Source organism: Candidozyma pseudohaemuli (genome assembly GCF_003013735.1).
Source record: "Candidozyma pseudohaemuli strain B12108 chromosome Unknown scaffold00015, whole genome shotgun sequence".
Taxonomy (NCBI): domain Eukaryota; kingdom Fungi; phylum Ascomycota; class Pichiomycetes; order Serinales; family Metschnikowiaceae; genus Candidozyma; species Candidozyma pseudohaemuli.
Genome location: NW_020194449.1, coordinates 227537 through 253690, shown reverse-complemented (window position 1 = coordinate 253690; position 26154 = coordinate 227537). Strand labels below are relative to the sequence as shown.

The 26154-nt window shown below is 47.8% G+C and overlaps 9 protein-coding genes across 9 annotated transcripts; 4 read left to right on the top strand and 5 right to left on the bottom strand.

Moving 5' to 3' along the window:
- Positions 1-5958: 5958 nt before the first annotated feature.
- On the top strand, positions 5959-6507 carry C7M61_004570 (uncharacterized protein; the record flags this gene model as incomplete). Its single annotated transcript, XM_024859889.1, has 1 exon — positions 5959-6507. One exon carries the CDS (start codon positions 5959-5961, stop codon positions 6505-6507), a length of 549 nt encoding a protein of 182 aa, XP_024712038.1.
- An 869-nt stretch (positions 6508-7376) lies between these two features.
- Positions 7377-8753, top strand: ALG2 (GDP-Man:Man(1)GlcNAc(2)-PP-dolichol alpha-1,3-mannosyltransferase; the record flags this gene model as incomplete). The annotated part of the gene is made up of 1 exon (XM_024859888.1): positions 7377-8753. One exon carries the CDS (start codon positions 7377-7379, stop codon positions 8751-8753), a length of 1377 nt encoding a protein of 458 aa, XP_024712037.1.
- A 61-nt stretch (positions 8754-8814) lies between these two features.
- Positions 8815-10033, bottom strand: C7M61_004568 (uncharacterized protein; the record flags this gene model as incomplete). Its single annotated transcript, XM_024859887.1, has 2 exons — positions 8815-8818; positions 8844-10033. The coding sequence occupies 2 exons, from the start codon at positions 10031-10033 to the stop codon at positions 8815-8817; spliced, it is 1194 nt and encodes a 397-aa protein (XP_024712036.1).
- A 1077-nt stretch (positions 10034-11110) lies between these two features.
- On the top strand, positions 11111-12085 carry GDT1 (putative ribosome biosynthesis protein; the record flags this gene model as incomplete). Its single annotated transcript, XM_024859886.1, has 1 exon — positions 11111-12085. One exon carries the CDS (start codon positions 11111-11113, stop codon positions 12083-12085), a length of 975 nt encoding a protein of 324 aa, XP_024712035.1.
- Positions 12086-12430: 345 nt separating this feature from the next.
- Positions 12431-13105, bottom strand: MED8 (Med8p; the record flags this gene model as incomplete). Its single annotated transcript, XM_024859885.1, has 1 exon — positions 12431-13105. The coding sequence occupies one exon, from the start codon at positions 13103-13105 to the stop codon at positions 12431-12433; it is 675 nt and encodes a 224-aa protein (XP_024712034.1).
- Positions 13106-13812: 707 nt separating this feature from the next.
- On the top strand, positions 13813-14481 carry C7M61_004565 (uncharacterized protein; the record flags this gene model as incomplete). The annotated part of the gene is made up of 1 exon (XM_024859884.1): positions 13813-14481. The coding sequence occupies one exon, from the start codon at positions 13813-13815 to the stop codon at positions 14479-14481; it is 669 nt and encodes a 222-aa protein (XP_024712033.1).
- A 96-nt stretch (positions 14482-14577) lies between these two features.
- C7M61_004564 (DNA-binding ATPase) lies at positions 14578-21756 on the bottom strand (the record flags this gene model as incomplete). The annotated part of the gene is made up of 2 exons (XM_024859883.1): positions 14578-15685; positions 16001-21756. The coding sequence occupies 2 exons, from the start codon at positions 21754-21756 to the stop codon at positions 14578-14580; spliced, it is 6864 nt and encodes a 2287-aa protein (XP_024712032.1).
- Positions 21757-22704: 948 nt separating this feature from the next.
- Positions 22705-23379, bottom strand: C7M61_004563 (uncharacterized protein; the record flags this gene model as incomplete). The annotated part of the gene is made up of 1 exon (XM_024859882.1): positions 22705-23379. One exon carries the CDS (start codon positions 23377-23379, stop codon positions 22705-22707), a length of 675 nt encoding a protein of 224 aa, XP_024712031.1.
- Positions 23380-24271: 892 nt separating this feature from the next.
- Positions 24272-25558, bottom strand: LYS22 (Lys22p; the record flags this gene model as incomplete). Its single annotated transcript, XM_024859881.1, has 1 exon — positions 24272-25558. One exon carries the CDS (start codon positions 25556-25558, stop codon positions 24272-24274), a length of 1287 nt encoding a protein of 428 aa, XP_024712030.1.
- Positions 25559-26154: the final 596 nt, after the last annotated feature.

Here is a 26154-nt window from a genome sequence, read left to right as displayed (position 1 = left end):
CTCCATCCCCCCATCCTACCCCCACCTCCCAAACACCAAGAAATCAAAAACCCCAGTCCACCTACCCCATCTACGATTGTCCCAGATCGCGAAAAAAAAAAGCCAGAGACCTACCACTCTTCTTCATGGGCACAGAAACTCCACTTCTAGCGCTCTGTCTGGTGCTATACTGGCTCTCCGGGGGCCGTCCCACGCTTGTGGCGGCGGCGTGGTTTGCCCTTTTTGTGCACAAGAAGCAAAAACAAGAATCACCAATCACAGAGCCCGTGAAGTCATCTCGCATCATGGAGGTGGACTTCACCAACGCTTTCCCTGAAACCAAAACCGAATTCCCCAAGGCCGTCCCGCTCAAAAAGAGAACACGCAAAACAAGAACCGCCAAGGTGTTCAAGAAAAAAGAGGCCAAGGTGTCCCACCTCACCACCTCCTCGGTGCACCTTGAAAAGTCCCCCATCTACATCTTCTACACCACCTTGACGGGGCTGTCGCTCCGGGTGGCAAAAGCCTTGCATGAGAAGGTGGCGGCGATCGACGGCGTGGAGGTGCCGCCCCGCTTGCTTTCGCTCGACGACGATGTGGACGATTTGGAGGAGTACTTCTTGAGAACCCCCAAGTCAGACAACCCACCCATCTACCTTTTGGTGCTCCCGTCGTACGAAACCGACTCGCCCATCGACTACTTCTTGGAACACCTCACCGAAACGTACCAGGATTTCCGTGTGGACAAGTACCCGTTGCGTAGTTTGGCCGGATTTGCCGTGCTAGGCTTGGGAGACCTGGAGTCATGGGGCGGTGCTCAGTTCTGCTACCAGGCGAAAAGCGCCGACAAGTGGCTTGGCAAGTTGGGTGCCCGCCGGCTTTTCCCTGTTGGCGAAGTTTGCATGAAACACGAGGGAGAACCGAAAACCCAGGACTGGATCAACGGGTTTGCAGAGCTTTTGGTGGATGAGCAGCCGTTTTTGTTTGAGGACGATCCTGCTGCGTTTGACAGCGATGCCAGTGGCGACGAGGCCGAGGCCGAGGACGAAAAAGACGTTGTGGATGTGGAAGACATGGGTGCCATCATCAGAGCATCCAAAAACAAGGAGATCCTAGAGCCCAAGCAGATGGTGGCCCAGGACTCGCCAACGTACAAGTCGCTCACCAAGCAGGGCTACACGATTGTGGGATCCCACCTGGGAGTCAAGATCTGCCGTTGGACCAAATCTGCCATGCGTGGACGAGGCCTGTGCTACAAGTTTGCCTTTTACGGTATCCGGTCCCACTTGTGCATGGAAACGACACCTTCGCTTGCGTGCTCCAACAAGTGTGTTTTCTGCTGGAGACACGGCACCAACCCTGTGGCCAAGCTGAACTGGCGTTGGGAGGTGGATCCTCCAGAAAAGGTGCTTTCTGGAGCGCTCGAGGGCCACTACAAGAAAATCAAGCAAATGAGAGGCGTTCCAGGCATCCAGATTGACCGTTTCCAGGAAGCCTTCCAGGTGAGACACTGTGCGCTTTCGCTTGTGGGAGAACCCATTTTCTATCCACACATCAACGAGTTTGTCGGCATGCTTCATGAGCAGCACATATCCTCATTCTTGGTGTGCAACGCCCAGCATCCAGACCCGTTGGCCAGACTTGCCAAGGTGACGCAGTTGTACGTGAGTATCGATGCTCCGACGAAAACCGACCTCAAGAAAGTCGACCGTCCATTGAACTCGGACTTCTGGGAGCGGCTCATGCTGTGCTTGGACATTGTCCGAACCATCCAGAGCCACCAGCGTACCGTATTCCGTCTCACCTTGGTCAAGGGCTTCAACATGACGGAAATCGAAAGCTACGCCGATATGGTGGAGCGTGCCATGCCTTCCCAGATCGAGGTCAAGGGTGCCACCTTCTGCGGAAGCTCTACGGGCAACGGCAACCCGCTCACCATGCAAAACATCCCATTCTTGGAGGAGTGCAGAGACTTTTGTCGCCAGATCACGGCAGAGCTCCAGAGAAGAGGCCTTCAATACGAGTTGGCTGCCGAACACTCCCACTCGTGCTGCATCTTGATCGCCCACACCAAGTTCAAGATCAACGACGTGTGGCACACCCACATCGACTACAAAAGGTTCTTCGAGTTGCTAGAAAGCGGCGAGGACTTCTGTGACTTGGACTACATTTGCGAGACTCCAGCTTGGGCCGTGTGGGGTGCTGAAGAGGGGGGCTTCAACCCGAAGGACACAAGGTACGACCGAAAGGCCGAGAAGCTCAAGAAGAAGCAGGCCAGAGACGAGGCTGCTGCCAAAGCTTTACAGGCGAAAAAGGGCGAGTCCATCAAGGCCGCCAGCGAGTTTGCTGAGCACACCCGTGAGCTATTTGTGTCGTAGATTCTTCGTTGAAGCATGAAAATGGCGTATCGTTCGAGCTCGATGTACGCACAATTTCCACCTGGGAATCACGACGGAGGAGTCTGTTTCTTTTGAGCCTTGGGTTCTGAAAGGTAGATGATTGCATCCGACTACAGCACCATTCCAGTGAAGGCAATATCTGTCAAAGCTTTGAAGAAGGCGCCCGTGGGCGTCAAAGCGATCTCGTTATTTGGATTATTTCCTAGAAACAAGGAAAGATCCAGATCCTGGCCATATGCATCGTCACATTACTTCTTTTGCCATTTGCAGATGAAGGTTACATAATCCACTGGAAATACCCAAACCCTGCAACACCCCATCAAGGCATTACTCTTACACCCTCAAGTGCAGTTGGAGCTTCCCTTCACCACCAAAATAGTCTAGCCAACCCTTCCAAAGCCGCCACTGCCCTGTAGGGCGTAAGTTCATAGTGTTTGCAATTAATGATCTTGCTCAAACAAAACCGCTACGTCTCCATCAAAATTTGTTCAAATACAAGCACTAGCCAGCCGCCAAAAGATGCTTCTTTATTGGGTCGAGGGTCAACCAACTATCATGAAAGTTTCACCTCCAAGATCTCGTGACACCAGGGGGATACAAGCACCATTTGGTCGTGAAGGAGTCGCCCAAGGTACCCCAAAACTTCATATACTCTTTTGAAGTGTGCCCTGAGTAATGTGAGAGACTCTGGTGTGCGGCACTCCGGTCCCTGAAACCAAAAGTCCCCCTCATACAAATTGCCGTACCACAGATCGCCAAACTGCACTTTGTTGTAAGCAGCTCGAAGCTTAAGCAACTCCCGGGCAAGATCTTCATTACAAGCCGATATCTTTTTATGCGCACGTCGAAACTCGAGTGATTTGGAACAATACTTTACAAGAGCTTTCTCTTCTTGATGAGAACATATGGCGAAGTAGAGAAGCTCGAAATTGATGCATATGTAGTGGAACATGAAATATCTTTCGTCTCCACGGAGATCATGCCAAAACTCAAACGAGAAGTCTGTCCACAGGGTCATTATGAGGTCCTGATAAGCATGAGCTCTGTTTCCCAACACTCGAACTTCATACAAACAAATACGTTCATTCACGAAACTCCATTGTTTCCAATAGAATGGAAGTTCCAAACGAATATCATCTAGGTGTTCCACGCTTTCGTGAACGGGTGCAAATCGCGCTTCGGTCAGCCAGTCGAACATTTGAAAGAGGAGAAGAACGACACTGATGTATGAATCAGAAGGTAACTTTCCAAGCACAAGCCGCCTATTATATATTGCGTGACACAGATTTATTATTTGGTATCGCCGTGCACAACGCAGCTGAAATCAAATATAAAGGGCTCGCTCCTCCGTTCTTGTGTCACCAAAGATGCCGTTGAGACCGGAATATAGTTCAAGAAAGTTTCGGGCCCGTGACTACATTTTTCTCCTTATGCTAAAGAAGCCTGGCCTTCGGTACTACCCAGAGGGTCCCCCTTGGACGAGAAAAACAGCAAGATCTCCGTCAAGGTATTGGTTCGATATGTTCTCGATTAATGACCTTCACCTTATTCCAGCTGTGCACCTACACAACACTCTCTCGCTACTCTGCATTCTACTTCGAGAGATTGAGGCGATATACAGCAGGATCAGACAACTGATTCTAGAAGAAAGTTGCTCACACTTTGAAGCAATGGTGTGGTTCAGGGGGCTCAGTTACGATTCGTATAATGTTTTTCAATTCTTGATAACGGTGCTAACAGTTCACTCACACCAAGGTATTTTTTTACGAGAAAGGTGGCAGGTGCTGCAACTTGGTGTGGAGTTTTCACCTCTCGTGAAAAAATTTATAGCCTACACAAAAAAACTCGAACTGGGTAGGCCTGTTAAACGGCTTCCTGTCATTAGACCGACCATTGATAGGATTGTTTTTCGCATACTCTTGGTGCTGAGGCTTGTGGAGCGCAATTACTGGCCACTCTCGCCATATCCTCCATTATATTAGGGAGGGTTGCGACATTTTACTTAAAATTCGACTTGTTTTACACATTATGAGGCTCTTGGCATGACGGAAGTTCGTTGCTCAGGTTGCAGCTTCAGCACAACTCAAACGCAACATTGCTCCAGGAAGCGGCCCCCCGCATATTGGTGAACATACTTCTGAAGATTATTTGAAATACTCAGGTTATGTAATGTTTGCTGGAAGAAAATGCTTGCTCTCTTTGTTGTCAGCGTCTTGACTACGAAATCGGAATTCACAGTCTGCTTCTATAATCTTGGATCAAGAGCCTTAATATAGAAGAACAGAAGTAATGCTGTGGGGATCCCCGCATCAGAAGGTTTTATCCTCTAATCCCAAGGTCACATAAACACCTCCGCCAGTGGGAAGACCAAAAGTGAAAGATCTATTTCAACAGAATGGGCATGCTTCTTCATGTCCTTTTCAGAAAATTATTTATGAAACCCCCTCTGGCCCTTGTGTAGGTCAAGGAAGCCTTGATTAGTTCTGAGCCTTCTTGGATGTGATAATTTATTTTAATAATATTATTGAATACGGAAGAAATAAAATAAAATAAACATTGTTCACAATAAAAGCCGTAGATTGCCCGTGTTGACTGCTCATCGCTACAATATAAATTGGTGTTTTTCAACACCACTAGTTTTTAAACGATTATGGAGTGGAAGCCATTTGAGCTTCTTCTGAAAGATTACAAAGTATTGAAGTTTCGAGTGAAGGAGGACGAAGAACGGCTAGTAGCTCTGGCTTTAAGACTCTCTCAAGAGACGTTTCCTGATGAATGGTGGAATCACTCTCTGTTACAAGACTCACATGTCTTGCTCATAGAGCAAATGAGAAAGCTTATGATACAGGCGGAAGCTCTTAGAGATCGAATTTCTTATTACAACTATGGAGCTAGGCCACGGCTCGAACGCCGGAGACGGTCTCGAGTTATAGACGCCATGAAGCACACAAGAGCTAACGTGAAAATCATATGCACTGGCATAGAACTGCTTTTTGAAAGTCTGAAACACAACAGATACATTCAACGTGAGCTTGAAACTTTGAGAAAGATATCGAGTGTCATGAACAAACATGTCGATAAAAGCTTTGTAGGTTTCGATTTTGATTGCGATAAATGGGCACTAGATTTGGGACTTCACTTTAGCACAATTGCAACGAATTTGAACAAGATAAAAGAGCTACTTCGTCGACCCATTTTGACGGCTGCCCGACTCTATGAAAACAATATTTCCAGTGGATCGAAAAAGAGTATCCTTTATACGCCCTCAGATCTGACGTACTGGGTGGAAGAGGGCGTATTCTTTCTCAAGGAGATCTTTAAGGGCCGTGGAAGAATGCCATGCGAGTTTTGAAAAGTATGTTTAGAAGTTGTATTGATGTTATATTAATGAAATTTGCTCTGCAGTGCTAGCCACAGGGTGTAAGAATGTAGAAACTGTGTGGAGGCAGACACACAAAGAGCATTATTATTATGTGATGAGTTTTTAATAATTTCACCCCTTGTATGACCACGGCTCCTGACTTGCTCGGACACAATTGTGCATTAAATAGCAAGAAGGAGCCTCTTGAACCTCAGTAAAATGCCCCCCAAACGGAAATACTCCCAGCAGTCAAGAGCACGAAAAGAAAGAAAAGTATGCGACGATTTGGCCGTAGACGATGGATTTTACATTGATGGCAAAGAGTGCATCACTGCCAATCCGTTGGTTAAGCTTCAACAGGAGCTTGATTGGATCGCCATGAGTGTCACTGTTGTTCAGCTTCATTACAACAAGTTCAAGTGGAAAATGAGTGACAGTTCGATCCCGAGAGACGAGGTGGTGATGGACTGCCAGGGCGTCTGTGTGGACCTTTTTCTGGTTTTCAAAAAGACATTGACACTTTCGGAAAAGTATGAGGATACGGCGGTGGTGAAACAGTTGCAAGCACTATCTCGGGATGCCGTCGAGTTGGAAGGGCCCATACGAAGATTTAAAAAGTACATCGAGACACAAGACGAAGATTTCGAGAAGGAGTCCATTCACGACTTCAAGACCATACTCGATGCGTTTATGTTTCGTGTGAACATTATCAAGAGACGTATTCTGCTGGATTACTGGTTTCTCGAGCCACGTTCGATGTTGTATTAAGCTGCCTCCCCTTGAGGTTATAGTGGCATTGGCAAATAGATTGTGGTTGTACCTCGGGGGCATTGATCCAGGTTTGGAAGAACTCATTCTTTCTGCATCGTCTTTATTTGATAATCCAGCGTCTAGAAGCATTGGCAGTCACAATCTCATAATCGCTGGATTCGTCTCTGTAAGAACTGTTTTTTCATACAATAACATTTGTTTATTACACTAGACATACAAAAAGAATCGAATGATATTACCCAATGGCTCGAAGCAAGTGAGAAGTATATGGAGTAGTCAACCCAGCTCAGAAACGGCCTGAACACGTCTACTGTCTTCCTTCTCCAAGTCATGATAAAGCAATGCTTTGGCCTTTTGCACCTTTGTCGAGCCCGTTATAGTGAATTCTTGCTGAAGAACACCTTCCTCATCGGAAATGCTGTAAGACTAATCGAAGTCGCCCAAATTTGGAATTATGACAACGGCAGATTGAATGTATTCACATGGCATTCGAATGGCTCACCATATAGGTGACTAGAGAGTGGGAATGAAGTTTTGTATTTTTACGTTGCAATTGCACCATCAAGCTAGCAGGATAGTTCCCCACTACATAGCAGTCTATGCAAAGGCTTCTTTTAAGAAAATGTTCGCTTCCTTGTTTCTCGGTAAGTAGTACTTCTGAGTAGCTACCACACCAGTGAGTTCCCGAAACCCACACAGAAACCCAATATCCGCAAACTAACAAATTCAAAAAAACCACCCAAGAAATGCCCAACTAATTCAACCCATCTACACAAAAAATCTGTCTCCTTGAAAAATTCCAATCAACCCACCTCGTTCACTCCACCTCTTCCTTCTAAAGCGAGCGCGACGTTACTGAAAACACCATGCTGAAGATAGCGTTTCTCCACCCAGATCTCGGCATTGGAGGCGCCGAAAGGCTTGTTGTCGATGCCGCTGTCGGGCTCCAGAACATGGGTCACCACGTGCAAATCTACACGTCCCACTGTGACAAAACACACTGTTTTGACGAGGTCTCCTCTGGAGAACTCAAGGTCAAAGTATGGGGAGACTTCTTGCCCACGCAGATTCTCCAGAAGTTCCATATCTTGTTTGCCATTCTCAGGCAGTTGTTCTTGGTGATGGTGCTTGTGGTGTCGGGGGAGATCCGCCAGTACGACTACTTCATTGTGGACCAGCTTTCGTTCGCTGTGCCGTTTCTCTCGATATTCTCCAGAGATCTGGCGAAGGTGTTGTTCTACTGCCATTTCCCCGACCAGATGCTTGTCAGAAAGGGAGGCCTACTCAAGAAGTTGTACAGGGTGCCCTTTGACGCAGTGGAAGAATGGACTACAGGCGTCAGTGACCAGATCCTGGTGAACTCGCTGTTCACAAAGTCCATTTTCCACAAGACTTTCACCCACTTGGGCCACATTGACCCAACCGTTATTTATCCGTGCATTGTAAAGACAGAATCCGTGGAGGCGGACGCAGAAGCCGAACTCAAGGGCTTTCTCAAGAACAACCGTTTCTTCCTCTCGCTCAACCGTTTTGAAAGGCTCAAGAACTTGCCCTTGGCCGTCAACGCCTATGCTAAGTTGAAGAAGGAGAACAGCGATCTTCCCAAACTCATCGTTGCCGGCGGCTTTGATCCCAGAGTCGCTGAAAACGTGCAGCATCTAAGAGAGCTCGAGGACTTGTGTGACTCCTTGGGGCTCAAGCACAACACTTTCAGAGGCAGGCTTGTCGTGATGCCAACGTCCGTGGAGGTGCTTTTCATGCCCTCGGTGAAGAATACCCTCAAGAATGCAATGCTCAAGAACACTGACTTGCTTCTCTACACGCCCACATTCGAACATTTTGGCATTGTGCCTGTCGAGAGCATGTTGAATAGAACACCGGTGTTAGCCATCAACTACGGTGGACCGCTCGAATCCATTGTCAACTATGACGGGACTAACCTAGACGAAGCGACAGGCTACAACCGTCCAAACGACGTGGACGAATGGGCAAGTGTAATGGCTGAGGTTGCCTCTGGCAAAGAAACCGCCGAATTGCAAAAGATGGGCGAAAATGGCTACAAAAGAGCTACTACTTTGTTCAGCAGAGAGGAAATGAGCGAGGCATTTTTCCAGGGCTTGCTCAATGCATCTAAATCGACCGCCGACAAGGGCGCTTTATATAATGTGCTTGCCGCCTGGAAAGTGTGGCTTGTGGCAGTCGTGGTTGCACTTGTTGGTGCATTCTATGGGTTATTTGTTTGAGGGTTTTTGAAAATCGACTTGACCAGCTTCCAGAACTCCATCTTCTGTGCTGGGCGTTCAATCACCTGGTAGTGGCTACCAGAGCCATACCCTCCTCTAGACAGCTCGAAAAGACCGAGCATGGAGCTGCCTGCGCCACTTTCAGCTGGATCGATACGTCTGATGCTGTTTTGTCGTTCGACCCACTCATCAACTAATGCAGTAATGTTACGAACAACCGTGGCGAACAGAAGGTCGACCTCCTTCTCGACGGTTAGCTTCCATTTGTGCAAACTGGTGGAGGGGCATTGTAGGTTATAATTGCGAATGCCTTTGTTCAAATCCGCCACTTTCGCTGTGATGTACGACTGGTTGGCACTGAGAAAGACTGGGAGGTACAAGTCTTTGGATAGTTCGGCACTATCGGTGCCCACGACAGGAAGTAGATCGGTTTTCAGCGAGCCATGCTTCTTCAGTAGACGAGAGATGATCACGTTGAACCACTTTTTTTGCAACTCGAGACGGAAGACTTGCTTTTCCCTCTCTACTCCTTGCTGACTGTCGATCCACGGCGGAAGGCATTCCTGTGAATTTAGAATCTCATTAACGAAGAAATTTGTGTCTGTGCTATTGGCTAGTCTCTGGCGATCCAAGGGCTTCCCTCTCACTGAGTCCATATCTGGGGTGTTGAACTTTCCGCTCTTGTGGTCTATCTTGGCGTTGATTCGTGCATCTGCCAACGATCCGATCATTCCTAAGGTGGCCCGTGGCGAGGTTGCATCGATGAACATCGACGGTCCCATCAATCGTTCCTTGTACATCTCCCGAAACTCGTCCTTCTCTTTTTCCTCGGGTGTCTTGAATTTCGAAACCTTATAATCCAAGCTGGACTCTCTGGCGTTTGCAACTCGTTCTTTTGTGGGAACAGGTGGCGTGATGATTGTCTTTTGCCGAGGCATGGCTTTTGCCTTTGGTGCACTATCCACTAGCATACGAAGGGCCGTATCTTCAACCCTCTCTGTTCCTTTCCATGGCGGGTTGGTTATGGTATCGGCAAGTTCACGAGCTTCTTTTGTTCGAAGAAGATTTTCACTCTTCACATACGCCAACTCCTTCTGGTACTTCTGCTGATACTGTTTTTCAGCACTGTCCTTGGAATACTGGGCATATAGCTGTCGGAGCTTTGGGTCCTGATCTATGATTGAGGAGGGAGCCGATGAGATTTTTTCATCGAGGATTTGCTGGAACCGCTCCGCAAGAGCTGATTTGGAGTTGAATCTGGAAAAGACCCTTGCAGCCATGGAGGCGTAATGCCTAGGACCGATAAGCGATGTTGATACCGGCGCGTGACACACGGCACGTGCTGGCACCCAGTGATGAAAGGCTGCCAATTAGCTTTGATTTTAAGTTTGCGCTAAAAATATCGATTGTCAGCTTTGAAAATGGGCTCTGACACATTGGCTGATTTCGGCTGTCTGGTGCACTTTTTCCATTGCCAAGGACTGGGCACTGAGAGGTGAAGAAGCGAACCGACCTGCCATCCGAAGTTTTCACCGAAGATTTCCACAAATCGAAATATCCCCATTTCAAAAACCCCGATTGGAGAATTACGTAAGGGTCGTCGGACTTATTGCCCTTTGCGATGACGTCCTCGGGATGCCGCATCGAATGGCTGCGAAACCGAACAGTGAAGACGTACGAACTGCAACACTGCAACCCGGCTACAGTTTCCGGGCATTTACTCAAAACCACAAATTGCATTTAAATTGACATACACTGGATCGTCGTGAACGCCGTCAATCTCCCATTTTTCACTTTCCACTTCCACCTCATCGCTCCATCTTCTAACGACATAACTACCCCCTAACTTGCCCAATCCCCCACAGCTCTCCAAATCTTCAACCCCAAATCCCTCCAACCCATTGACCACTCCATGGCCCCTAACCACCAAATAGGGGCTCACATAAGCGAGTTGGCAGTATACGCGATGCACCTCGGGAAACTGCGGACCGACCAGCTCTCCACGTGATGCCACGGCTGCCGCCTCCTTTCGTGGTTCCGAAATATCCAAAAGCCGTTCATCCAAAAACCTATCGTCTACGTTTCACCCCGTTTTTATCGCCGTTCTACTCCGGGAACCTCTTTGTCCAGCCTGCACACAGCTCCTCCGTCTACACCGCTTATCTACCGCGCCGAAATAGTCCAACGGCCGATCCGACTACACAATAGAAACGAAAAGCAGGTCTACCTTTTTCCTGGATTTATTTCATTTCCTACCCTTCCTGCTTTGCCCGACTGCATAGGTGGAGACATCCTTCGGTATCAGCGCGCTCATTTGAAAACTCCGAGCATATCCATATCCACTCTTCTCAGGAACCATGAAGTGGACATCTCAATGGACCGTGGCTGCCTTGAGTACCATGATGGTGTTTGCGGCAGCACTGCCTCGTTCAGGCACTGCTCCTAACATTGCCCTTGACGACGAAAACAACGAGATCCTGTCCTACAAGGCTGCTCCTAGACTAGGGGTACAGCCGTTGAAGCCCGAGGACAACGAACCAAAAGGCACGGTGCCTTCAGAAAACGCAGAGGAGCACAACGACAACATGGCTAGCTTCTACATGGCGGTGTCGATGATCGCTGTTAGTGAAATCGGTGACAAGACGTTTCTCATTGCTGCACTCATGGCCATGAAAAACCTGAAGCTCGTCGTCTTCTCCTCGGCCTTCTCCTCCTTGGCCGTCATGACCGTGCTCTCGGGCATCGTGGGCCACGCGTTGCCCACCCTTATCTCGCAGAGGGTCACGCAGTTTTTGGCCTCGGTGCTTTTTGTGATCTTCGGTGTCAAGTTGTTGAGGGAGGGTCTCTCCATGTCCAAGGAAGCAGGCGTGGACGAGGAGCTTGCAGAGGTGGAGGAAGAGCTCGCCTCGTCGCACATGAACCACCAGATGGACAACTTGGAAGGCGGCGGTGACAACATAGAGCCTGTCAAGAGCAGCCCGAAGAAGTGGTATCAGGAGTTTGGCCTCCAGCTTGAGAACTTGGCTTCTTTCATTCTTTCGCCCGTCTGGATCCAAGTCTTTGTCATGACCTTCCTTGGTGAGTGGGGTGACCGGTCCCAGATTGCCACCATTGCCATGGCTGCTGGTCTGGACTACTGGTTTGTCATTTTGGGTGCTGTGGTTGGCCACGGCATTTGCACGGCTGCCGCGTGTATCGGCGGCCAGCTCTTGGCCACGAGAATTTCTATGAGAAACGTCACCTTGGGTGGTTCGGCCGCTTTCTTCGTCTTTGCCGTGATGTACTTCTACGACTTCTATACCCATCCGGAGACGGCAGGCGAGGCGGCCTAGCGGATGAAGGGCCCAGTGGCGAATAGATGAAGGTGTATTTATAGATAGGGGAGGGTGAATACAGGCGGGGGATGGTGTTGCCTGCGATGTTTGACTTTGGCGGTGTATTTAAGTGACCGAAGAGGTCTGTATAGTTGAGTGCCGTCTCATAATGCATTGACTTAAATGCGTTGAACGGAATGCATTGAATGTGCATTGAAGCGTGGTTGTCGGTGTAGCAGTGACATAATTGAGAGGTTATAGCATGCTTTCATTGTAATGATTGGCTGAGCTCCAACCTAGATAAGATAATTTTGGTGGATTCGTCACTTTGTCGGATTTTTGATCAAATATCAAAGCGTCGCCTTACTGTAGAACACCACGGCTCATGAAGCGGAGCACCACATTCGGTGACATGGGCGTTTTTCCTCCGCTAATCTCACTGGCAAGCTTCTCCTTCTCCTCCTCGGCATCCTTCCGGGCCTTCTCGCTCTTCTGGCCCTCCTCCGTCTCCATAAACTCCAACTCCTTCTCCGAATGAAACCCCTCAAACGTAAACTCGTCCTCGAGCTCCTTCACCTTCGCATAGCACCATTCAGCGAAATCGTCGTCCGTGTGAATAGGCAACTTGAACTGATCGCTTTCGGCAATTGCAGCGTCAATCCACTCGTCCACCTCGGGAAGCGGCTTCTTTCGAAGCAACGTGGTCACAAGCCCCTCCTGTTGTGTGGTAGGAAAAGCAGGAAGTGGATACACGTTGGTGGCCTTGAGAACCTCGTCATTCGAGTCCAACCTCGCCGCTATCGTCTGGAGCTGCGTGATAAGCACCTGGAACTGCAGCTGGAGGTTCAGATAAGACGGGAGCTTTACCTTGGCTGGGTTGCGGTTGTGGAGGTTGATTTGGTCTGCTAGTTTCCGAAGCAGCTGGTGGACCTGGCTGAGTCTGTTTCTGATGAGTTCTAGGGCCTCTGCGGGGATCTGCGAGTTGACTTGGGGCTGCGGGTTGGGCCGCTGTTGGGGCTGTTTTTGTAGTTTGTTCATGGTTTTGGGGTTGGAAGATGGAGTAGTTGGTAGTGTTGATGTAGGAGTGCGAATGGTGGTAGTGGTGGATAGCTGCTAAAAGGTAAGGGAGAAGTTGTTTGGAGTTTGGTTTCGTGGAGTTTTGTTTGGTTTTTTTGAGTGGAGGAGGCATTCTTTGAACTGGTCTGTTGCTTCATGGTCAGTTTTTGGCCAATCGGTGAGTTGTGAACTGATGGATTAATGGCTGCGAAACCGTTGACAAGGAAGGAAGCCATCTGGAAGGCTGGTACCATGAAATGGTCAGTGAAGCAAAATTTTTATTTTTTAATCAAGTCTATATGAAAAGTAATCGAGTAGGAAAGGTGAGGGGTAGACTTGGAGATGGCAAAGTATAGAGCTGTAGATTATATGCTCTACCTGATAACACTGTCTCTATAAGAAGTGCACCGATCAGCATGGTGATACCCTACCATACTCCAAAGACAGATCACTAACCCTATCATTTCACGATCTTCAAAAAATGAACATTCTAACCTTATATTCCTATTTCACCTTTTTGTTAGCCTCCCCCAACTGCAGATTTCAGAAACCACTCGCCTGCACTGTCACATCTACAATTTGCACCCATTACGCGCAATCCATCTACATTAACTCCAATCAACACCTCAACTTCTCCCACTAATTACCTCATCCAACCAAAAATCCCCCACCTTCAAACCTCCCACAGCATGATTCGGTCAAATTATAGCTTGGCCAAGGAGGTGCGCCAGAATGAGGTCAAACTGAAGCAGAAGATCCAGCAGAGACAGAAACACCAGCATAAGCTCGAGAAGCTCACGAAAATAGACCCGATACGGCTCTACTTCCAGATTGAACGACTCGAGAAAGACAAGAACGATGAAAAACGATTGAAGCTGCTCAAAGAGGACTGGCAGTTCATCAGAAAGAACAAGCTCCACAGCGATAAGCTCGATGGCTTCTTGGACCAGCAGAAGCAGAAGAAAGCAAAACAGGAGAAGGACCAAAGACGGCTTTGGGGAAAAGACAGCATATACTTCAACCCGGAATTGAACCCTCTAGGTAAAGTTCCGTTGGACGAACAAGGTAACCGATATCCCAATTTGACTGGACCTCTACGCCAGAAGACAAGATACGCTCCAGACCCTTTGATCCAGGAGTTGGGCATCACAATGCCTGAAGGCGACGCTCCTCAGTTTTACAAAAGTCCTCAGAACATCAAGGTTGAAAAAGCTCCGGAGCCTGAGAAAAAAGCAGCTTCTAAACCGAAACCAAAACCGAAACCAGTTGTTCCCAGTAACCTCGATCATGATAGTGATGGCGGATATAGTTCGGAGTCAGACGATGACCACACCTCCAAAAGACTACGAGTCGAGTGAAGACGTCCATGCATGAAAAATATATACAAGCTAAGTTATGCTAGGGTCCTCAAGACCGTTACCCACCCTAATCCTAAACCAAACAACATCGTAAAACTAGCTCAGCGACAAGAAGCGCACCACTAGCTCCCAGGTGCCGAACATGATGATCGAGTTGGGCACCGTCCGGAGCAAGTGTGGAGTCAAGCCTCCGTACATACTGACGAATCCTTCTTCCTTGATGATCAAGCGGAAACACTGGACAAGCCCGGTATACTTTGGCTTTCCTGTGGCCTCCAAAGGAGCCTGTCTCAATCTAGTACGAACAACTTCATGCGGGTATGTCATGAGCGAAGCGAAGAATTTGGCTGCACCGGCAGCACCTGAACGGGCACACCACTCGTAAATGTGGTCGCTCGTGCTCTTTTTTGACTGGTCGAGACCGTGTCTCTCCAAGGACTTGCGGTTCAAGAACAGCTTCATCTGTTCGTACAAGACCCATTGTATAGTGGACTCAATACCACCGAGATAGGATGCACTCAAACCCTTGTACAAACTGGTGAATCCCTCAGTTTTAAGAATGTATCGAAGGCAGTCCCACGAGTTCTTGTAGTGCTTGCCTTTTGTCTTGTCAAGTTGTAGTCTAGTCTTGATCATCCAGATTGGGTTGGTTGCTGTCGACGTGACAAAACCAGCGTTGATACCGGCAACAAGATGGATCCAGGTTGCTTCATTGCCGTTGTTGAAGTTCTTCGAAACAAACTCCTTAGTAGCGCCGTAGGTGAAAAAGTTGATGGACCTTGCAGGAATCACACCAACCAAGTTTGGACCCAAACCTCTGAAGAGCGCTCTGCCACCTTCGTTTTTGTATATTTGACCAATAACACCACAAGTCTCGGAGAAATGCTGTGCTCCCTTGATCAAAGGATTGCTAGATTTGGGTGCTTTGTTGTAGCTTTGGTTGTACACATCCGACTGAAGTCTGGTTTTCACCACGTCTAAGGGACACGTAGCGATGGCACCCACCATACCACCGATACCGCCGGCAACGAAGTGGACCCATTTAGGCGAAGATTTCGTGACATCAAGAGACTTGGTCTGCTTCGCATCCAAAGCCTCGGGAGCTCTTGTTGTGCTTGATTTCTCGTCCGATACAAGATACCCAAAAGAGGTCTGTGCTTCAGTGCCGAGCTTTTCGATTGCCCGCTCCTCCTTCTCGTTCATGCTCGGATGCTTGCGGGTTGCTTGTTTGAGCCTATCTATGTGTGTCAAAGATTTTTTCTAGCATTAACTTGCACATCCTGCAGAATAGATCAGACCCGCTGCTCGCATCGCCATCTCCATCGCATCTCGCTTGGTGTACCCCTCTACCCCTCAGGCGTCAATGAAACGGTGAACATCAAAAGTTCATCAAAAAATGAAATGATCGTCGTATTTTTACTCTTGAGCGTCTTCTCTAGAAAAAGTTCTTCATTATAGAGAAAGTCGCACTGGAAGGTGCGTCCACTCAGAGTGAGCCTGTTGTAAGCAAGCCGCTTACTTAAGGGTCTTGATAAAGTTGTCAAGGTTGTACTCATCCTCATACTGCGATTCGTCCCAGAGCTGAGTAAGCTCACCAACGGCTTCGGATGGGATTCCTCCACCAATCAAATCATCTGGAACCTTCTTGTCCTTCTTGTCATCACCGTTCTCGATCTTCGTAGCCTGCTCGTCAACGTCGAACAAATCCAACAATTGGTTCGTGTCCATCAGCGACAAACCAGCATTTTGCTGATTCACAATGGTAGAAGCAATATTCATCTTGAATTTTTGCAAACCCATGATCTTCTCCTCTAACGTGGATTTAGTGATCAATCTGTACACATTCACCACCTTCTTCTGTCCGAGACGATGGGCACGGTCCATGGCCTGAAGATCATTCATAGGATTCCAATCGTGCTCCACAAAAATAACAGTGTCTGCACCGGTCAAATTGAGACCCAAACCACCAACCTTGGTAGTCAAAAGCAAAACATCGATCGAGGGATCCTCGTTAAACTTCCTGACAATCTTCTGTCTCTCTCTAGGATCAGTACGGCCATCAAGTCTCATATAGGTTACCGAGGGCATGTGCTTCTTGAACAACTCCTCTTCAACGATATCCACCATATCCTTGAGTTGACAGAAGATCAAAGCTCTGTGTTCAGAAATGACGCCCTCCGAAGAAACGAACTGCTGCTGTTGTTGCAATTGCTTCTGCTTGCTCTTGCCCTTGGAGTTAAGGTATTCACTGTCGCCAGTTCCAATTCCACACTCAAGCAACAAATTCTTCAATGACTTCAACTTAGGCGCATGCTCGATGCTCTTGAGATCAGATTTCTTGCTTGCCAAATAGCTCGCAACTTCAGCCGCCTGTGGATGATTTGGAGTGATCACTAAAGCAGGGTGGTTGCACAACTTCCTCATATACTGCAATGCCTGGAAGATATGTGTCTTGGGTGGTTCAGTCGAAGGTTCCATAGGTTCGTCCTCCTTGGTCACCTCGTCCTTAACGACAGACTTCTGCTTCTTGGCGAACTCCTTGTAGAGTTTCTTCTGCAAGTCCGAAAGCTCACAGTAATAATCTTGAATAATCTTTGGCGGCAAGTCAGACAACACCTCTTCCTTCAAACGACGAAGCATGAAGGGAAGAACTTGCCTGTGGAGAGATTCAAGAGCCAAAGCACCAGCCTCTTGCTCCTTTGATGAAGTCTTGCTGTTACGACTGGCGGCGATAGGCTTGGCAAACTTCTCGATGAACACCTTCTCGACACCCAAGAAACCAGGCATCAAGAAGTCAAACAAAGACCACAACTCCAAGACGTTATTCTGGATCGGAGTTCCCGATAAAATAAGTCTGTGCTCGGCATTGATTCTCTTCACGGATCTAGTCAATTTCGAGAAAGAGTTCTTGATGATGTGCCCTTCGTCCAACACGCAATAATTGTAGGAGTGACCCGAAATCACATCGATATCGTTACGACAAACATCGTAGGAAGTCACAACAACATCTGCATCAGGAATCTTCGCCCGAAGGTTGGCTCTAACGGATGGACCACCAGCATAAACGACAACATTCATGAACTCGGCATATTGGTTCATTTCCTGTTCCCAGTGACCTGTCAAAGATGGAGGACACACAATCAATGATGGCAATCTTCTGAACTCCTCCGCTTGTGTCTCCTTGAACTTCTCAGCTCTCATATGATGATCAGAAGCAATAATGCAAATGGTCTGCAATGTCTTACCCAAACCCATATCATCACACAAGATGCCATGCAAATGGTATTTGTTCAAGAACGCGAGCCAATTGACACCTTCCTGCTGATACTTACGCAAAGTTGCTTTGATAGCGACAGGAAGCTCAAATGGCTTGATCTTAGTGGGGTCCATCATTTGCAGAATAAATTCTCTTTCCCTGTCCCTGCCTTCTAAAAGGTCCTGTGGCATGTCTGGAGGGTCGGGTATACCAGCTTCCAAGGGCACAAGCTTGATGATGGAGGCAAATGTTGTACTGGCCAAGATTCTAACATCATGGTCTGCATCACTCATTCTACCTAAAACAGGCACAATAAGGAAAACAATATATGGAAGAATGTCGGCTCCCATGGCATTCGAAACATGGTAAATGGCTTCAGTAGCACCTTGACGCTCACGGAAATTACCAGCATTGTTGAGCATGGGTATGATGTTACGGACCAAGAACGGGAATGCTTTCGCTGGCATGACTGAACAAATGGTAGCAAAACATTTGGCCGAGGAATAACGGAAGACACTCAACTCGTATTTCAAACCAGCAAGCAACCTGGGCATCTGATCTGCGATTTCGGGATAGAGGGATGAGCTCAATTTCGGAAGAACAGCTCTCAAAACGCCCAATGCATCAACAATACTCTGACCCAAAGAATTGTCCTTAGACATATCATCCGCACTTGTTGTTTCCATGGAGCCAAGAGTACCAAAGAGAATTTCCTTAAATTTAGGAAGCTCGCTAAAAATGTTTTCCTTGTAGATTTCGATAATCTCATCCAAGGCAAGCAAAGCACCATTTCTCTTTATTCTAGCCTCATGAACAGCCTTCTCATGCGCCGCAATATCAGCTGGATCTGTCTTAGCTTCCTCCTTCCGCAAAGAGAGAATGGCATCTTTGAAAGTTGAATTGTGAACGAACTCCGGAACTTCAGAAGTGTCGACACAAAGGAAGGAACAGAGATTCTTCAAAATCTTGTCAGCGGCTCCAACCTTCTTGATCTTCTTGAGCTCATCGATCAAAGCTGCAATTGAAATGGCGGATCTCTTTTGCAACAACTCGGTTTCCTCTTGCTTGGCACTGTCCATGAGCGATCTGATAATTGGATTGAGTTTCTTCAGAACACCAGTGAGCGCAAGAATTGCAGCTGCGTAAGCCGCATTGATGCTTGTCGTTCTTTGACTCAATGCAAGCTTGGCCTCTCCCAAAGCAACTCTTATACGGTGCTTCGAGTCTTCTAGCGCCAGGTTCGCCAGGATTTTGTATGAAGATGACAAAGCTTTAACAAGTTTTGGATAAGTCTCATCTAATAACTTCTCCGCACTCTCGATTCCAAATGCACCTGGACCTGAGCCGTTCTCGCCTTGGACAACAACAGGTAATTGTGGAACCTTACTGTGTGAAAGTTTTCCATTCGTGACAAAGACGTCGAAGAGCTGAAGACACGAAGTTCGCACACTTTTAAGTTTGGGGACGAGCTCGCGGAAGAACGGCACCTTCTCTGGGGCTGTGAGTGCTTCCAAAAATGTTGCAGAGAATTTCTCAGCAGTTTCTGTTGGAAGAGTCTTCTCATTCTTCTTGGAAGCGTTAGCAAACTCTTCTACCACGATCGCAGTGAAAAGACGTGGAGTGGCATGAGGCGAGGTTGTGTATATCAAGAGACTTTCGAAAGTTCTCTTGAGAACATCTTCATCTTCAAGAAGCGATATAGTTGAGCCGAGAGCTTTTGCAAGTGCAGTTCTCGTTGCGATGAAAGTGTCAAATCCAACGAACATGACATCACCATTGTGAACTGGCGCATCGATGTTGATTTTGAGTTCATCAGATATCGGAGTGAGAGCTTTCGTCTTTTCCTCGGTCTTTCTCTTACGGCCCCTCTTTGCTGGTTGAGGTGCAACTTCACCATTTGTAGGAGGTTCAAAAATGTCCGATTCTGAAGGAGAGTCACGGCGGGGTAATGGCTCAAAAGTGGCACCAGAGGGCTTTATAATGAGCCCTGTGTTGAGATGATAATTATGTCTGGCAATGCCAATGGGAGTCATGAGTAAAGCCATGATTGAATGCAAGTATGGGGCGATGTAAGTGTCAACCTTCTCGAGGTATGAGTTATTGGGGATCTCGTGCAACATTCTGTAGTAAACTTGTTCCGAGAGCTTCAATACCTCGGAGTTCTGCTCCACGAGAAGATTCTGTAAGATTAAACGCATGGACTTAGAAGTGATCCAAAGCTTTGTGGATTGATCCTCGATCGACAAGAACTCCAAAAGGGTGGTGAGTGTAGCTTTTCTAACGTTTGTGATTGAGTGTCTGAGGAAGGGGAAGAGCTTGGGTAGCAAGTTGTCGAAGGAGTTTTCTGGATTTGCAGCAGCTTCGGATTGCATGATTTCGATCACTTCTTTGTGCGTGCAAAGCTTTGACAAAAGGTCCATTACCGAACCAATAGATGCCGACAAATCGTCCTCGAAGTTGGAAAGACACTCCCAAACGACATCAAGTAGCGACTTAATGACGTCTGTGCCTTGCTTGACAAATTCGGCAGCAATTGGCGCAAGGGTCAAGGCAGCTACAGACTGTACGTCATCTTCGCTTTCCTTGAGACAATGCAAAACCATGGATACCACCAGGTCCAACAATTCAGGCAGACGAAGAAGTACGTCAGTTCTGACACTCACAAAGTAACGAACACCGAGCATACCACCGTGCTTCGCCTCCCAGAATTTCCTGGAATCCGGACCTAGACTGTCCTGGAACACGAGCGATTTGAGACAGTGGAAAGTTTCCACAATGGACCTGTCGTCTAGATGAAGTAACAAGGCTGCGAGTGTCTGTGCACCTGACTCTCTAACAGGAGCAACAACAGTATCGTTCACGAAATCGGCGAACCTATCAAGAGCAAAAAGCGTGCAAAGTCTCACGGAAAGATCTTCCAATGTAGCAGCATTGTTGGCGTCATTTTCAGCTCTCGATTTGCGCATGACTCGACCAGCACCTTTACCATGAACTCTGACAAGCTCACGAAGACCGAGGGCGGAACCGTGTCTCACTTCCCACTTCTCGTCGAATAAGTCGTGTAGAAGCAATTCGTAAACACCCTGAAATTGCCAGACAAGGCCAACAACCTTTGCATGCTGCGATAAAAGTGGTGATAGCTCTGGAGCTTTGCTCTCCATCACCAACTTGGAACCGCCCTGCTGGGAAGTCAAATCATATTGTGGGGAATCTTCGGTTTTGACATTACCGTCAACTTCGCCATGTTCGACGAGCTTGCGGGAAATGGATGACTGGGACAAGTCCACCGGGGCGTTCTTGTTGATGCTAGATTTGGCGTTGGCCTTGGCTCTGCGCTTCTGCATGGCCTTGAGACGGGCACTGGCAGCTGCAGATTTGCCGCCTTCTGGTGGGGGAGGGGAAGACTGTGTCAGGCTACTCACTTCCTCTTTGACTTCTGTCTTGATGCTGGGCGAGGAAACAACCGATCCTCTGGGGCTGTCATTTTCCTCTTCTTTGACTAGCGTCTTGTGTTGCTTGAGTTTGTGGAGCAATGTCTCATCATTCTTGCCAACGGCTGGCTTTTTAGGTTCGAACTCGGCGCCGCCAGACGCGAGAAGCTTCTTGCCTGACTTTAGAAGCTCGTGCAAGTTCCAGGACTCAAACTTGACCAAAGTCAGCAAGTTTTCGTCTAGTTTCTTCAATTCCTCGTCCTGTTCAAGCTTCACCTTTGGCTCCGAGCTTCGCGTGGCGTTGTTGGCGTCCTCGATGTGCTGCAATTGCTTTTCCTTCTCAATGGCCTCTTCTGAGTTGGGGTCCCACAATGGCGCATGGGCAACGATACCGCCAAAGGCCTTGGCGGCCGCAATTCTAGTTTCCCATTTTTCAGCTTTCAAAAACGGGTACACCCTTCCCAACAAGCTGATGATCTCCTCTGGATGGCCCTTGGCCAAGTCGGATAGCTGGTCTGCAGCGGTGTTCCGGATGTACGGCGTGGAGCCTGTTTCCAAGAGCACCACGAGACGATCCAAACGGGACATCTTTTATGGAATTTTATAAGTATCTGTAGTTGTTTTGATATGGCAATGCCGTAGAGCCGCCGATGGGTGTTTGGACTGGTGTACGGGTGTCTGGACGGGTTTGAATGGCCTCGAGTGGATGTTTTTCTGGCGGCGCGGGCCCTTTTATACATCTGCCCTGCGCGCCAAGCGAGTCCCACTACTTGACAGGCGCGCTGAGTCCCCAACAGCACCACAACGTGTTGGCCAGGTGCCAAAAAAATAAGAGAATTGAAATCAGGCGGATCTGCGTTTCTTATATAGTGGCGGAAGGCACGGTGCACGGGTCTCTGTGAACTCCAGCTTGTGCCAAAAGAAACTCAGCCATTTATGGCTGCAAAGGCAGATGCGATTCACACGCAGCCTGTGGGCACCAGATCCATACGGGGCAAGGTGGATGAACAGGATCAACGGAAGTGGGATTTTGTGTTTTCGGCTTTTGATGGTGGTGGTGTGGATTTTGTAAAAAAAAGATAAAAAGTGCTATTGACTGGTTTTGGTGGGGTAGGTGGTACGGCTGGTCCTGTGATCCAGATGTCTAGGCCATAGTTGCAGATCGCTATGAAAAATACGTCAAAGCGACGAATTGTTACTTCTTTTGGAATGAAAGCGAAATTGTGTTTTGAGGTTAAATAGGCTTCTTTACCGCTGCAAGCAACTGGCATGCATCCTGTCTTGAGCAATTCTCACCATGTGTTGCAGCCATTCTGGTTCCTCATTTAGCAAGATCCATCCAACTCTTCAAACAACAATGATATCTCCACATATCATAAATGCCGCCGAACAAACACATCAAACAACCTTCCGATATAAATGTCCAACACTGTCAATCCACCTAACTACACCCCCTCCATAACACCTCCACTAGGACCACCACCACACCTACACTACACCAATACCCTCTTATCTTCGTATTCACATCAATTACCTCTAGGCAAACTTCTTCTCCTTGGACGCCTTCAACTCCTGCTTCTTGGCCGAAACGTCGTCCGTGGTGGCGTTGTACGACACCTGGTTGGCCTGGTTCATCGGGTTCTCAGGCGACTTCTGGAACTCCTTGAAGATCAATTGCTTCATCTGCTGCTGGCGCAATCCAGGGTTCTCCTTCTTGACCTCAGGCAAACGGCGCTCCTCGTAGGCAGCATACGCAGCCTTGACTCTTCTCTCAGGGTGTCTTTCGATGTCCTTAGCAGCCACACCACCGTCCTTTCCGGTCAATGACAACGCCTCCAAGGCACTGTCGATGCCAGAAGCACTGAGCTCGGGCTTGTCGCTGTTGAAATCAAGGAAATCGTCGATCTTGCCTGTTCTTCTGGCTGCAACTTTAGCAGCACCTCTCTGCTTATCCTTCTGACCTTTGGCAGGAAGAGCCGATTCTTCAGCAGCCAAAAGGGCATCACGCTCTGCCTTCTTACGTGCAGCTTCTTCCTTTTTGAACTGGGCATCCTCCTTCTTCTTGTTGCCCTTCTTAGAACCTTCGTCCCACTTGGAAGCCTCTTCGGCCTCGGCAGCGTCAAAAGCAGCCTGCTTTTTCTTGTTGGCGTTTTCTGCTTTTTTGGCGTTACCCGCTGCCTTCTTGGTATTCTCGCCTCCTTTCTTGGCCATGATGAAGATGTGGTTACGTTGATCGAGAAGGTTCGAAGCGATCTGTGTCGGTATGTCTCACGTGAGCCTCCGAACCGGACATCCACAGCCTTTGCGGTGTGGAGCGGTGTGGAGCGGTGTTTTGATTGAATGGTGAAAGTTTTTGGGTTGATAGAAGAGAATTGGAAAAAATGGGTTTGTGGAATGGTGTGGGAAGGTGGATTCGGTGGTGGCATTGATTTAGCCTTTTCGCAGCCATCAAGCGTAGTGAAGAAGCTTGGTGAATTATCCATGAAGCGCCAATATCTTGAGGTTTAAACTTTCGATTTATTTTCTACAGTTGGGCTCGATTTCATCATTGCGGTCTTTTGTCGCTTTGGGGGCAATTATCATCATAATGTTGTGGGGTTAATACTGAGATGTGCGTTCACAGTACTAGCCTTACCAGTGCTAATCAGTATGATAATTTTCAAGTCACTACTTTTGCAACAATTCAAAAAGCTCGATCTTTCATTGGTTTTAAGGGCTAGGCGTGAACATTACTCTCATGGATATCTTATGAAACTAAGTTTGTCACAGTATACGATTCGATCAATTTTTCATGTGAATCTCTAGACTTAGCCTTGACGAAGATAACTGAAATGGGTATCTACAGCGTTGTTCCACTAAGCTCCAACCTACAATACTACAATTAACAGCTTTTTTAACATAGGCTCTTGAAGAACTAAATAAATAGCAATGGATTGCTCCATTCTCAAGATGTCTTTTTTTTTTGTTTTTTGTTTTAGGTTTATGTTATGCAAAGTCCCAAGCGCTATAGTACAACTGGCCAGAGCCAGACTCAACTTTTTTGTTTGTCGTGATCATCGTAAGCGAACAGGGAACCGGAAAAAAAGAGCCAATGTGTAACTTTTTACTCCGATTTCTGTTTCTTGGCGGCTGGCTCAGCGTCAGCTTCAGCAGCCTCCAATTCAGGCACAGCATGGCCGTTGGTGCCGTTGGATGGCTTCAACTGAGGCGTGCCCAACTCGTTGTGGAAGTCCTTGATGATGGAGTCCACATCGTCGATGTTCAACTGTCTCACGTCACCCAACAACTTGATCTTGTGAGTCACCTCCTTACACTGGTCGTCGGTGAGGTTCAAGTTCAACTGGTCCACTCTCAGCTTGATGGCGTTCCAGCCGGTCAAACGGTTAGCGAAATGGATATACCTCGTGAGACCAAAGTCGGATGGGTTCAAGATCTCGTAAGTCGAAGGGTTGGCAAGAATGGCCTTGGCGTGGATACCGGCCTTGTGGGTGAAAGCACAGAAACCAGTGATGGGGTTGTTGAAAGGAATGTTCACCTGAACAGCGTCAGCAACAAGGTTCTCCAAGTCTCTGAGCTTGTGCAACTTGTACTTTCCAAGAACGTACTCTCTGTCGGCAGTAATCATACGGGCCATAAGGGCACCGAGCGGCGTGATACCGTTTCTCTCACCGATACCCAAAACAGAGACATCGATCAACTTGGCACCGGCCTCCAAGGCGGTGTAGGCGTTGGCAATGGCACAGCCAGTGTCGTTGTGGAAGTGGCACTCAATGTCACAGGAAACAACAGACTTCAACGTCTTGACGAGCTCGTAAACCTGTCTAGGGTTGGCACATCCCACAGTGTCGGCAATACCAACTCTGTTGACACCGATCTTGTCGACGGTCTTGTAGATGTTCAAAAGGTCCACAATGTCGGATCTGAAGGAGTCCTCAGAGGAGAATCTGATCTCGATGCCCTTGGACTTGACAAACTCAATCACCTCAATGGCACTCTGAGCAATGTAGTTCATGTCCTTACCGTGCGAGTACTGTCTCAAGAACTGAGAAGTACCGATAACGACATCAACACCGTCCACACCGGTCTCCACAGCGACTCTGGCATCGTCCATATGACAACGAATGTGGGTCAAAATCTTGGCCTTCAAGCCCAACTTGCAAATAGCCTCACAGTCCTTTCTGGACTGCTCGGAAGCGACAGGCGAGGTCAACTCGATGTAGTCGACACCAAAGTCATCAAGAGCCTTGGCGATTTCAATCTTCTTTTCCGTGGTGAAGAAGGCATTGGCAAACTGCTCACCTTCACGCAAGGTGGATTCAATCACCTCGAACTTGTTCACGTTGGAGAGGTAGTCGTGAGGATTGGGGCCGTAAGGATTGGGCATAGACATGGTTAAAAAGTTCGATGAAATATAGAGAGAAAAAAAAGTGTGAGAAACTTTTGTAGTTTATATAGGGTGAAAAATTTGTACGACATTTTGCTTTTTTTTTCTGTGCATAGTTGATTAGCCGCCGCCGCGGCTTAACTATGGGGAACTGAGTAATAGATAATGCGGTGGGTGGGGTCTGTGTGCAGGTCTGGAGCTGATAGTGCCGTTGCGTGAAGAAATGAGTCAGCAAGGGGTCTAGGTTTTTTTCCCAATACGCGAGGAAAAGGCACGGCAAAGCCTGAATATTCAAGATTGTGCTTGAAGAAATCGATCAAAATTCATATATCATAAAAATGTGCAGATTGTGGTGCTTTTAAACAAGTGCCTTTTCTATGAGTCATTGCGATAGCACATGGATAGAAGGCAGTTCCGCGCGCCCGCTGTGTTTTGGTAGCGGCACGACTTTTCACCTTAAATACGGTAATCTGTGGAGATGTGAGTCAGGAGCTGGAAACAAGTCAATTATATTGGGGTGATCAGAATTATATTGCAGTGTTGAAATAAGTAGATATAGGTTTTTTTATTTGAATACGCTATTCAATATATAATTGTGGTGC